General features: G+C 34.9%; 1 protein-coding gene across 4 annotated transcripts in view; it reads right to left on the bottom strand.

Annotated features, from left to right (window-relative positions):
• Nucleotides 1-14,005, bottom strand: part of FSTL5 (follistatin like 5) — a 676,350-nt gene that overhangs the window by 66,339 nt on the left and 596,006 nt on the right. For all 4 annotated transcript variants that reach the window (XM_067737033.1, XM_067737032.1, XM_067737031.1 and 1 more), the window contains one exon: nt 2,067-2,216. In XM_067737033.1, the coding sequence (XP_067593134.1) occupies nt 2,067-2,216 (150 nt within the window). The remainder of the gene's footprint in view (nt 1-2,066; nt 2,217-14,005) is intronic.

The following is a 14,005-nucleotide window of genomic DNA, read 5'->3' as shown; positions in this document are numbered from 1 at the left end:
TTTAACCTTGTATAATGTCTTTTACATTCTGCTTTTTTATAGGCATTATAGACACTTTGAAAAATAATATAATTGATGTGATTTTTTACCATTGCATGAATGTTTCATTATTGATATTTCCTATTAATTTTAAACTTTACTTCATTGTCTGAAGATGGAAGTTAGATGAATAATAAATGATGTTAACTTTTCTCACTTTTGAATATCTACTAGGTAGTACATACTCAGTCAGTGTAGGTTTCCAGTTTGAACACTGAATTTAAAAACCAGCCTGATTAAAAGAACATCTAGTAGCTAACACATGCTAACTAAAGAGTCTTGATAATCCCTGACTGAATGCCTATAATTCGCTGGCCTATGTTGCAGCTGAAATCAAAGTAAAATCAACCTGGTCAAAAATCAAGCAGTCTCAAAGACAGACACATAGGAAGCAAAATAGACAGAAAAAATATGTTCTCACAGAAGATACTGGACCATTAGATTGGGTGCACAGGGAACTGTGTAACCCTGGAGGCCTTAGAATTTTCTAGTAGACAGTTATTCATCCTTCTACTCATGACTCTTCTGTTCATTCTCATAGTAGAAACTGAACCACTGGACTAATTATCCATTGTAAATTTGTAACTCTGGAGATATCAGAGCTTTCTAATAGAAACACTTTTGATTCTTTTATTTGTAATACCAAACACTTCTCATAAAAGGCAATTAATGAATGTATACAGAATGGATAGATGGGTGGATGGAATGGATAGATGGGTGGATGGAATGGATAGATGGGTGGATGGAATGGGTAGATGGGTGGATGGAATGGATAGATGGGTGGATGGAATGGATAGATGGGTGGATGGAATGGATAGGTGGGTGGATGGAATGGATAGGTGGGTGGATGGAATGGATAGGTGGGTAGATGGAATGGATAGGTGGGTGGATGGAATGGATAGATGGGTGGATGGAATGGATAGGTGGGTGGATGAATTCATGTGAAGCTGTTAAGAACTCTTAGAATGAGAGGCCCTGATTTTGAACTTCTTAACACTTCTTTTGGTTCTAGTCAGGAATCAACATTAGAGGGACTAACAGCTACTTCAAATTCAAACCAATATTGATGCAAAAGAAAAAAAAATCTCTGTAAATATAAGAAATGGTTACATTCCTGTGTCTGTCAGAATTTTGATAGTAAATAGCACTTCTATAGTCCAGACTCTGCTACAAACGCTTTGTATGCATAAATTGGTATAATCCTTAATATAACTTTATGAGATATGTACAGTTATTATTCCCATTTAACAGATTATACATATCTCACAAAACTATTTTAAGTTTGTTTCCTTTGAGCTGAGAAGCCATAGATCCTAACAGTCAAAGGCTGGGATACTGGAGCCAGACTGCCTGGGCATAAATCCTGCACTGCCCCTTGATTATTGTAAGACTGAGTTCTAGTAGACTGTCCAAGATGGACAGTCTTAGAAAGAGCAGGGCATAAAATAGGTGATGGCTCAAACCAGAATAGTTTTTCATAACCATGACCATGGCAACATGGAAAAATGACTTGGCAAGGCGTGTTATAGGTGTTTTTCTCTGTCATTGACCTATGCACATATTACTTGTTTTACTACTATAGTAAAACCTACTAAGCTACTATTATCCAGTAAATCTACTATTGTCTCAGCCTTTGTTAAGAATCACATGAGAAAGATATACTACTTTACTGTGATGGTAACTAGGAGCACCTTAATTGGCCTTGGACTGGGACTCTCCTTGCTCTAGACAGAATAAGCAATTGTGAGGATGTTTTTTGTGTAACTGGTCATGTGGGGATTATGAGGTATTCATGGAATCTAACTGTTGAAAACAAAAGCTATTTCAATTACTTCTTTAATTCTTTAGGCTCAAGGAGCGGAATGAGAGGACAGTTTGTAGAAATTGTGTATACTTTTTAGTTATCCAAGTAACGAAACAAGTTATCAATGGCAAGCAAATGGCAATGCACGAGTTACCTGGTAAAGTCTATTACATTAAATTAAATAGTCTTCAAAACCACTTTCAAAAGGAGGAGTCATTCATACCTGAATAACTTTTTGAGACTGCACATCTACAAGAAGGACTCTGTCCAAAGTTGGCTGTGCCACATAAATGAACTTGTCCTTGACATTGACAGCTGTGGCCCACACACACCTCTGGACTTCATCGCCTTCAGCTCTGGGACAGACTTCACCCTGTAATTTAGAAAATAAAAATCAAATGAATATCTTAAATGATAACATGGATATAGCCATATTATGAGTAACATTAATGTTTCATGCTCTACTACTTTTAGCATCAAAAGTTTTATATATATATATATGTTAAATATATATTCATGTTACATATTTATATATTTAGATTTATGTCAAATATATAAATATATAAAGAGTTAAATCAAATAGAACAGTATATAGTGCATATTTAAATTCATTAAATTTGTATAGGAATCAATGTGAAATAACCCTTAAAATATACTTTATTAAGCCTTTGAATGCTTATTTATAGTAACATATAGTCTTTTCATTTGTCACTACCTATTGTTAGCTCAGTAACTGCAGAAGTACATAATAAGTCGAATGTTTCCTCCCAAATCCCCCCAATCTCAAACTTCTTTACCAGACATTATATGCCACACTAAAGTATATTTAGAGCTTCTCAAAACCTCAAGAGCTGCCCCCAGAGCATATTCATGGGCTTATTAAAAGCTACCAAATCCACTACACAAGACTGAAGGAGTCTTCTACTTTGTGGAGAACCAGAAACTTAGAAAAATGATAATAAGGTAGTTACTCGAAATGGTTATTTTATTTTCAATTTGGTATCAAGGTCAAATTTTATAAAGTCCTTTAAGCTGCCTAAGCCCTTTTCATTCTTCTCCTTTACCCTAGAACTACCTTCTGGTTAATATTCTGTAGTTTGTGCTATATGGTCATAAAGGAGGCAAAAATTATCTTCTATTTCTTCCTTCCAACATTCAGTAAGTGAATGTTGAAGGGATACGTAAGCCTTTCTGATTTGTATGGGCAGACACATGGTGATTAGAAGAAATGTCATTTAGCTTGTTATTTTTGTTTCAGGTTTTTCTTTTATTCACTGGTCTGTTGGTTTTGTGATTCTCACAATTTATTTGTAGTTAGAAAAACCACTGAGAAGAGAGATTTCTTGAACTATACATGAAATATATGTATAAAGATAAACACTTACTTATATAATGATAACGATAAACACTGATTCCAAATATGTCACTTGTTTTATGGTTTACGCCTGATCACTGATTATCATGTCTAATTCATTGATTTGTATACTCCAGTTAGTAACTCATGAGCTCAATTAGAATACTCTCTTTAATCTCCAATTCAAATCAAAACATTTATTTTTCAGGAGATATACCATCCACCGTATATATTTAATAATCATAAAACAAAATCAACAAAATTTTCATGGTCAACACCACCTAAGCATTTCTTTCAATGAAAAGATAATACTGACAGCACATAAACCACATTTGTCTTTTAGTAACTAAAATGACTACCACAGTAACTCTTCTGAGGCAGCACAACCACAGTAGGTGTTTTTTCTTGCTTGCATAAAACTTGCAAAATAATGCAAAACCCAGAACACTTTGGAATGAGCTTAGTATGTAGCTTGCTGGGGTTTTTTTCCCCCCAAACTTCAGATCTAATTCCAGAGGACCTGGAGAATCCACTCATTTTTAAGATCCAGTCCAGGGCTTCCCTGGTGGCACAGTGGTTGAGAGTCCGCCTGCCGATGCAGGGGACACGGGTTCGTGTCCCGGTCCAGAAAGATCCCACATGCCGCGGAGCGGCTGGGCCCGTGAGCCATGGCCGCTGAGCCTGCGCGTCCGGAGCCTGTGCTCCGCAACGGGAGAGGCCCACGTACCGCAAAAAAAAAAAAAAAGATCCAGTCCAGAATTCCCAGGTTCACTAAAATATCAGGGACATATAACACCAGGGAATTGTAGTGTTCTCTGAACAGTACAAGTGTGACAGGCTTCCAGGACATAAGCAAAAAACCTCAAAACTAAACATCACGTGTATATTTCCCATAGTTCTCGGGAGTTTGAATGAACTGCATTTCATAGAATGCACCACAATAATACTAAGATGACCACCAGTGGTGTCCATGGCACTCGTCAGCAGGCAACACAAACCTGATGGCAGAAATCTGTCCTCAGCACATGCCCAGAACACAGTACAGGATTGTACCTTCATTCATCAATTCACTGAAACATTATTTTCTACACCATTTTTCTTCAGAAGTATTGGGTTGGTCAAAAGGTTCGTTCAGTTTTTTCCTCAAGATGCCTCTAGTAGCGCTTAGTTGTCTTTAACTTCATTCAAAACAATTTTGTTAGACTGCACTGTGACAGCTGTCATATCAGTGTGCATTTAAAAAAAATTATCAAAATTGGCGAACTTGTGTGGAGCCATTTTCATATTGAAGATGGAAGAAAAAAAGCAACATTCTTGGTATATCATGCTTTATTATTTCAAGAAAGGTAAAAACGCAACCAAAAAAAAAAGATTTGTGCAGTGTATGGAGAAGGTGCTGTGACTGATCGAACGTGTCAAAAGTGGTTTGTGAAGTTTCATGCTGGAGATTTCTTGCTGGACGACGCTCCACAGGTAGGTAGACAAGTTGAAGTTGATAGTGATCAAATTGAGACAACTGAGAACAATCAACGTTATACCACTTGGGAGATAGCCGACATACTCAAAATATCCAAATCAAGTGTTAAAAATCATTTGCTCCAACTTGGAATCGCTTTTATATTTGCTTTCCACGTAAGTTAAGCAAAAAAAACCTTGATTGTATTTCCTCATGTGATTCTCTGCTGAAACGTAATGAAAATGTTCCGTTTTTAAAACAATTTTGACTGGCAATGGAAAGTGGATACTGTACAATAATGCGGAATGGAAGAGATCTTGGGGCAAGTGAAATGAACCACCACCAACCACACCAAAGGCTGCTCTTCATCCAAAGAAGGTGATGTTGTGTACATGGTGGTATTGGAAGGAAGTCCTCTATTATGAGCTCCTTCCGAAAAACCAAACAATTAATTGCAACAAGTACTGCTCCCAGTTAGACCAATTGAAAGCAGCACTCGATGAAAAGCATCCAGCACTAGTCAACAGAGAACGCATAGTCTTCCATCAGGATAACACAAGACCTGATGTTTCTTTGATGACCAGGCAAAAACTGTTCCAGCTTGGCTGGGAAGTTCTGTTTCATCTGCCGTATTCACCTGGCATTGCACCTTTGCATTTCCATTGATTTCATTTTTACAAAATTCTCTTAATGGAAAAGATTTCAATTCCCTGGAAGACTGTAAAAGGCACCTACAACAGTTCTCTGCTCAAAAAGATAAAAAGTTCTGGGAAGATGGAATTATGAAGTTGCCTGAAAAATGGCAGAAGATAGTGGAACAAAAGGGTGAATACGTTGTTCAATAAAGTTCTTGGTGAAAATGAAAAATGTTGTCTTTTATTTTTACTTAAAAACCAAAGGCACTTTTCGGCCAACCCAATATCTTGAACATCTTTGACAAGAACCTATTTCAGGAGACTCAAACTCTACCTAACCTAAGTACTTGAGAGGCATGAAAAGGTGGGAAAAAGTGGGACCTAAGGTTGACGAAAGGATCTGAATATAGGAAAATTGTTTACAAATTCTTTGCCGTTGTGTAAAAGCTCCCAACAAAACGTGTCAAAATAACAGAAAGCGTGAGTAACCTGACACTAAACTGTCAGTCAAAAAACAGCTGAACCAGGAGAAATTTCCACCCCTTTGTTTGCTACAAAACTAGTCAACAGTAAAATAAACTGCTCTGCTGGGAATTATTTCCTATTTGTACGCTGTCCCTATAAGATGGCCCTGACCAGACTCACAATCATTTTTACAAAGTCATTAAAAGTTTCCTGACAGTCACCCTGAATTTTCTTTGCTTTGCTTCAGGCCATTATTGCTGATTATAGTCTATTAGGTCCCGTTTTACAATAGCACTCCTCTGTTTTCAGATTACATAGATTAGTATTTATTTCTGTGGATAGGAAGAGTAGGGGAATATTTTTCACATGCATTAGGCATTCAGTGATAAAAGGAAACTAAAATATATAAGAGATGCAAAAGAAGATTAAGATAATACGTACTGATGAGGAAAATTGTCAGAAATTATATCAAAGAGTATCACTCAATCATTTTTATAGAAATGTATACTGCCTTTGAGAGTTAAAGGATTAATAGGATTTTAGAGCTAATGAAGACGAGTCAATAATAAAAAGACAATTCTAGCTCATAATTAGAATTTATCTATTTCCCTTTGGGTTACTTCCATATTTCATTATGCAGTTCCTATTTATGTATTATCTTCTTCCAAAATTTTAAAGGGATATAAGATGTATCACTAGTGATGATGGAAATTTTGATTTAGCAATTAAAATAGTGTTGATGCTTCCTGATTTGCTAAACATAAGTTATAGTTAGAGTAGATGGATATATATACTCATCTTCTATAGGACTTGGTCATTTTCATATATTGTATTGATGACCTATTAAAAACACTTTTCCCTTAAATCTCCAATTTCCCATCTTTCTTTCCTCCCTTTCTTCATAGTCTACCTCTGTGTCTTTCATGGTGAGGATGAATGAATTTGTCACAAGCACATCTGCTTACCTTGCATCCAACTCAACAAGTTTCTGTCCTTATTCCTTCCTTGCATCCTTCTCTCTGATCATGGTTTGTCCACTATCTTTTGCCTGAAGACAGAATCTGCCTACATTTTAATTATAACTTTAGCTATGTCTCCAGGTGTGTTGGAACATGCACATGCCCCTGTAATTTAAGTAAACATTATTTGGATTCACCTGCTTTCCCTTTCAATAATCCATCTAATTTTCTTTAGACTTTGAACAAGCTGTCAAGAACCTTAATTCCATTTCTTGACCTTTCACTCTAAATTGCTCATACTTCAAACTTGCTTTCCAGATCCTGTCTCTTCCAAAAGAGAGTTCTTGAAGAGTCACAAAGAGCTTTAGAATTTGCGATCATTGCTCTTCGGTTATTGCTGGGGAACATTTATTGAACACTTACTATGTGAAAGATACCATGCAAAGCTCTGTTTGGAAATAAAAACATGAATTTGTGTGAATGCCTGCTCTCAAGTTGCTTATAATTTCTGCCATATTTAGCTGTTTCAGACTCTTGATTCTTCCTGGAATGTTTTTTCATTCTTGTAAGGCGAGGAGCAGCAAACCATGACCCCAGGCCAAATTCAGCACACTGCCTATTTTGGTAAATGGCCTAGGAACTAAGAACACTTTTTGGTATTTTTTAACAGTTGAAAAAAAATCAAAAGAAGAGTACTATGTTGTGATGTGTAAACATTATCTGGTATTCAGATTTCCATAAATAAAGGTTTATTGGAACACATCTACACCCATTCATTTAAATATTGTCTATCTCAATATCAAAAAAGCAAACAACTCAATTAAAAAGTGGGCAAAGGACCTGAATAGGCATTTTGAAAGCACACAGATGGCCAACAGACACATGCAAAGATGCTCAACATCACTAATCATCAGGGAAGTGCAAATTAAAACTACAATGAGCCATAAAATTACACCTGCCAGAATGGCTATCTTCAAAAAGACAGCAAAAACAACTATTGGCTAGTATGTGGAAAAAAAGAGAACCCTCATGTGCCGCTGGTGGAATTGTAAGTTGATGCAGCCACTATGGAAAACCTTATGAAGCTTCCTCAGAAAATTAAAAATAGAACTACCATACAATCTAGGAATTCCACTTCTGGGTATTTTTCTGAAGGAAATAAAAATTATGTTAATTTGAAAAGATATACCCACCCCTAGGTTCACTGCAGCACTAAGTGCAGAAATAAGTATACAACAAATCAGGTGAACTAAGATGTACACACCCAATTTGGGTACCACATTATGGGTTCACCCAAGGATAGTATGCAGATGCTCCTAGATACAGAGTGAACTATTGTGAATGAATGTTGCGTTAAAGGTGGAGAGAGAGAGAGGGTTTGATGTTTGATAAATATGTAAACATATCATTAAATTTGAAAACTCCTAGATGTATTGTCGACCTGGTTCTCTCACTGATTGGGATCAGGTCATTAACTATTGAAAATAAATTGGTTTCAGTAGTTCTCATTGTTTAACTTTACTGCTTCTCTACCTATCAGGTTCCTAAGACTGGCAGGAGAGTCCGCTTTCTTGGAAGTAATTGAGAATTGGGAGGAAAGAGAACTTTTGCAAAAAGGAAAAAATAATAAATAAACCTTACTCAAAATGTGTAACTGTATTCTTTGTTGTTCTCCAACAAATGGCCTGTTCTCCAGCTAGAGTGTTCTCATCAAAATCTTATTAAAAAACCAATGATTTTCCACAGCAACTAAAGAACGCATCACACATTTTATTAATCCAATTCTTTTTAATCTACATTTGGTAGCCGTATTTCCAGCACCTATATGGCTCATCCTAATTACCGTGGGTCTTACTAATTTTCTTCTTGTCTGAATTTTTGTAGCATTTATATTTGGTGCCACATAATTTGGCCTTTAATCAGGTACTATCATCCCTGCCTAAAATGTTAGCCTTTGTTATTCCTGTATTTCTACATTTTACAGACATACTGGGGAAGGTACAATATTTCCTCAGTAAATACAAGTTTAAATGTCACTTATCATAGAAAAAAAAAAGGAGAGGGGATCAGAAAGTGTGTATTTCTCAAACATGTTGTTAAACACTATTCCATGTCATCCAGAATCATTGAGAAACCGAATTCTAGAACATCTTCAAAATATAGTCTGTGGATAGCTGCCTGTTGGCATATCGTTCCTTACCAAGCTGAGAATAGTACAGAAATGGAAAATAACCATTTAGAATCTTTTCAAACAATTTTCCATTGACATAATATCCATAAGCATGATCAGCGGACCCATCTCCTTTAATAGGGTTTAGACAAGCTTGGGTGTGTCAGGCGTGCCTGGAGGGTTCTTTTCCACAAGTATTTTAAGAAGCTCTGATTTTGAGCTTTCTTTTCTTTTCTAGCTCTCTCTTTCTCTTTTAAATAGCTTTAAAATACATATATATCCAAAACTGTCGCAATCTGAGTCTACTGAGATAAATAGAAAAGTGAATGAAACACTTGACAAAATAGTGTTCACTTTAATAAACGCAATGTTCAGTTTATCATGAATCAAAGAAATGAAACAAGGGTTCTTTGTACTGAACTGGAATGTTTAGATTACGATTTCCAGGATATTTTTTTATAATCATGAAGAAATATATATATATATAAGGTTGAGCTATTTGTGAATACACTAGATATAATGCATTCTTTTAATCTTGCTTTGCAATATAAAAAAACCCTAGATCTTACAATAGCATGTTAAACAATTTAATATCCATGGTTATCTCCCTTATTGGACCATTTTTTTTTAAAGGTAATGAGGTTAAATTACTTTCGTCAATTTTTAGTTGAGATCACTGCTTATAACCCAAGTGATACAACTGCTTATTTCTACAGTTAGATATATTCAATTTATCTAATTCTAGTTCCCATTTCATTTATGAAAATGTCATAAACAATCTAGTTCGTACTAGTCAAAGCATAGGTAGTCATGGCAATTTAGGGGCTGATTTGCCTTAATTTGGCCTATATAAGAAAACTGTCAGATAGTATGATTTTTGATTCTAGGATATCAATGGTACAAAGACCACACTAAAGAAATTTTCTTCCTTTCTTTTAACATAAGGAGAATGCATTTATGTCCTCCAGTGTTATAACAAAAATGGAGCAGATAACACTATACAATCATATACTGAGGACTGATTTCTCTTTAGCCGCAAATTATTAGAAAGATTAAAAACACAGGCTTTGAGGTCAACCAGAATTAGATGTAATCCAGTTTTACACTCATATTAGCCATGTAAATACTCCTTTTAAGCTTTATTTATGTCACTGGTACAATATCACCAATCACATAGGATTATTATGTTTGTTAAATGAAATCATGTTTGAAAAGGTCAAACGATCAATAAATGTTACCTGTTATTTTCCTATAGAAAATTCACTATGGGATATATTTCATGAAAACTATAATAGTCTACACATTTTTCATCAAATATTTTTTTTTCAATTTCCCAAAATGTTTTAGAGGGAAGTTCACTGTGTATATTTAAGAATTTCAAAGAGTTACTTTAAATACAGAATGATGGTTGCATATGTGGTCAGGAGAACTTATTTTTCCCTTTATCACTTGGCAGTTCTATGATATTGAGCTAATTATTTGTCTTTTCTCATTTCCTTATCTAGAAATTGAGAGGATTAAATTAGAACTTGTCCATGGTTTCAATAAAAGAAAAAAACAAAAACAGAAAGCAAAGCTATCTGAATTACTTCTACTCTGCTTAAACAGAAAATATATTACCAGTTTATAGAAATATTATATTAAGTCCACCCATGTTGTTGCAAATGGCATAATTTCATTCTTTTTTATGACTAATATTCCATCATAAAAAATATATAAATATACCACATCTTCTTTATCCATTCATCTGTTGATGGGCAATTGGGCTGCTTCCATATCTTAACTATTGTAAATAATGCTACAATGAGCATAGAGGTTCATGTATCTTTTCAAATTAGTGTTTTCATGTTCTTTGGATAAATATCCAGAAGTGGAATTGCTGGATCATACAGTAGTTCCATTTTTACTTTTTTGAGGAGCTTCTATACCCATTTCCACAGTGGCTGCAGCAATTTACATTCCCACCAACACTGTAGGAACGTTCCCTTTTCTCCATATTCCCACCAGCATTTGTTATTTGTAGACATTTTAATGATGGCCATCTTGAGAGGTGTGAGGTGAATAACCAATTTAAAAGTAAATAAATTTGCAGAGTGTTAAATTTCAAATGTCTGCAAAACATGAGAGAAGAAAGAACTCTAGATCTTTCGTCAGTGCAGGACTGAATGATTTGTGTGTCGATTCTCCTGGTTCTTGTAAATGAGCCAGAATCCTGGCTGGGGGTTGGTCCAGGTGTCAGTGGGCACTGAGAATCCAGGGGCAGGGACTTAATGACTTTTGGAAAAGGCATAAACTTGAATAATGGTGAGACAAGTTAAATATCAAGACCATAGGTTTCACATTAGGTCCAAGAACAAGTAAATAGAGTCTGGCAAAATGTCCTTTGAATTGAAAGCTAACATTAAGCACTAAAGAAATTAGACAAATATGGGGAATATCAGGAAACGTAAATTATATGGACCCGCAAGGTTCAGGAAGGATCAACTCAATTAAATGGCAGTTTAGATAGTTGGAATTAAAGAATTAGTTGTGTTTAATTTCCTTTCCCAACGTGTTGAAGATTTGATTTGTACAGGAGCAATGGTGCTCCTTCCTAACTTTATTTAACAAAGCACAATTGGTAAGTTGGTTAGATAGGGTGAAAATTTATTATTAAAAAATTCTTTTCTTACCAGATAACACATAATGACCACACAAGAAAAAAAAAAAAAAAAGAATGGACTTTAGTATGTAAACCTCTCCTTAAAATGTTGAAAAGCTCATCAACATTATGACATCACTATGAAAACTGATGGATATCATGGAAAGATAGAGGTTACTTCTTTCAAATATGTTCTGTACTCTAGTTTCCTTAAGTAACAATAGAGAATATTTGCTTAAATGGTCCTTTCCAGCTACTGATTAATAGTCAAAATTAAGAGGACTACTTTAAGAAGACTGTTTGGATTAATTTACCTTGACACTTCTTCAACTGGAGCATCAAGGTAAACTAGTCCAAATAGATTCATTTAAAATGAGTCATGTACCACAATATTCATTGCAGCTCTGTTTACAATAGCCAGGACATGGACACAACCTAAGTGTCCATCAACAGATGAACAGGTAAAGAAGATGTGGCACATATATACAATGGAATATTATTCAGACATAAAAAGAAACGAAATTGAGTAATTTGTAGTGAGGTGGATGGACCTAGAGTCTGTCATACAGAGTGAAGTAAGTCAGAAAGAGAAAAACAAATACTGTATGCTAACACATATATATGGAATCTAAAAAAGAAAATGGTCATGAAGAACCTATGGGCAGGATGGGAATAAAGACGCAGACGTAGAGAATGGACTTGAGGACATGGGGAAGGGGAAGCTGGGACGAAGTGAGAGAGGGGCATGGACTTACATACACTACCAAATGTACAATAGATAGCTAGTGGGAAGCAGCCACATAGCACAGGGAGATCAGCTTGGTGTTTTGTGGCCACCTAGAGGGGTGGGAGGGAGGGTGGGAGGGAGGGAGACGCAAGAAGGAGGAGATATGGGGATATATGTATATGTAGAGCTGATTCACTGTGTTATTCAGCAGAAACTAACACACCATTGTAAAGCAATTCTACTCCAATAAAGATGTTAAAAAATAATAATAAAATAAAATAAAGTGAATACTGCAAAATAAATAAATAAATAAATAAATAAAATGTATTTTAAAAGCAAGCAATTTTGTTTTGATAGATTTCACTTCTCTATGTCTGATCATATTACTAAAGAAAATACAGATTTTGAAATAAATAATACCTATGAGACAGATTATCAGGCAGGCAAAGAAATTACTTCTACAAGATAGGATTGAAGTAAAAACTTGAAGTTTAGTTTGGGGGGACCATAAGCCACATTAACAAACTATCATTAAACCTTTAAAGGACTTTCATGTAGATTCTATTCCTTGATTCTTTGAAATTCTTATATTAAAATAAAGTAAATTAAATGATTTCTTATTGGTATGTATCTGTAGGACACAAAGGAAACAAAGATAAACTTTTAAGGAAAAGGGTCAAACAATCTGAATGACATGGAATATCAGAAACTGTAAGTTCCCCTTTCTTTCTTTAAATGCATGAGTTTTGATAATGCACATTTTACAGATTTCTCTTTTTGGGGACATTAGTTGAGGACCAAGAGAGGTTTTATTAATTGCCTTTCTAAGAATACATTATGTAATCTCTTGCTCTGAATGGCTTATTCTGTCTTGTAACTGTTTTAAAAATGTTGACGTACAAGCATGAATTGAGGGAATTTTATGATTGTTGCATTCTCTATATTTGTTCAATAGAGTGTAACGTCACTTAGGAATTGAACTTTTTTCTATGCAACATAATCTCACAATGCAGATGGCAAAGTGTCATTTTGATGGAGTTCTGCATCTCCCCACATTGTCCGGCAGAGGGCGCCTTATGTGGAAGGCAGGCTTAGTCGTTTTTTCAAGATTATTATGGACTGAAAAACATTCTGAAATGTGGTAGATTTATCTTCAAAAATTATAAGGCTCCAGAGAGGATAATTATACGCATGTGTACTTTTAAACTGTATTGTAATTCACACATTAATTTGTTCCACATAGGAACGCCGACACTGAGAATCATTACACTTTTTCAGGTCAACATTCTTTAAAAGTTATTTTAGCTTGCTTTACGACATTAACTAGTTAATTATTATTATTGAAAATGACCTTATATTCTCTTTCTTAAAGGTATGAAGTGAGCGGATTCTGGCCAAATAATTTATACACATAGGTATTTTGCTGTGTTTGTATCAATTAATATAAAAACCATAAAATATACCCATTTTGAAATCATATCTTGTAAACCTTTAGAAATAAATGTTACATAAAAATAATTTACTCCTGTGCCTATCTTCTTTATAGGTAAGAAGACAGACCAAATTTACATTTTCTTTGTCCTTTTTCTTTAAAACTATATCTTTATTTATTATATTGCCTGCAGAATTACATTTTCTCTTGTCTCTTTTCACTGACAAATCTGATAGGGGTTCTGTCACACTATCCAGCTCAGAAATATTCTTGAGTAATAAAGTGAAGACAATGTTGAATAAGAATTCACCAAAACTGCCTCT

The sequence above is a fragment of the Pseudorca crassidens genome, chromosome 4, assembly GCF_039906515.1.
Source record: "Pseudorca crassidens isolate mPseCra1 chromosome 4, mPseCra1.hap1, whole genome shotgun sequence".
In the NCBI taxonomy this organism is placed as follows: Eukaryota; Metazoa; Chordata; class Mammalia; order Artiodactyla; family Delphinidae; genus Pseudorca; species Pseudorca crassidens.
This window is presented reverse-complemented; position numbering and strand designations above follow the sequence as displayed.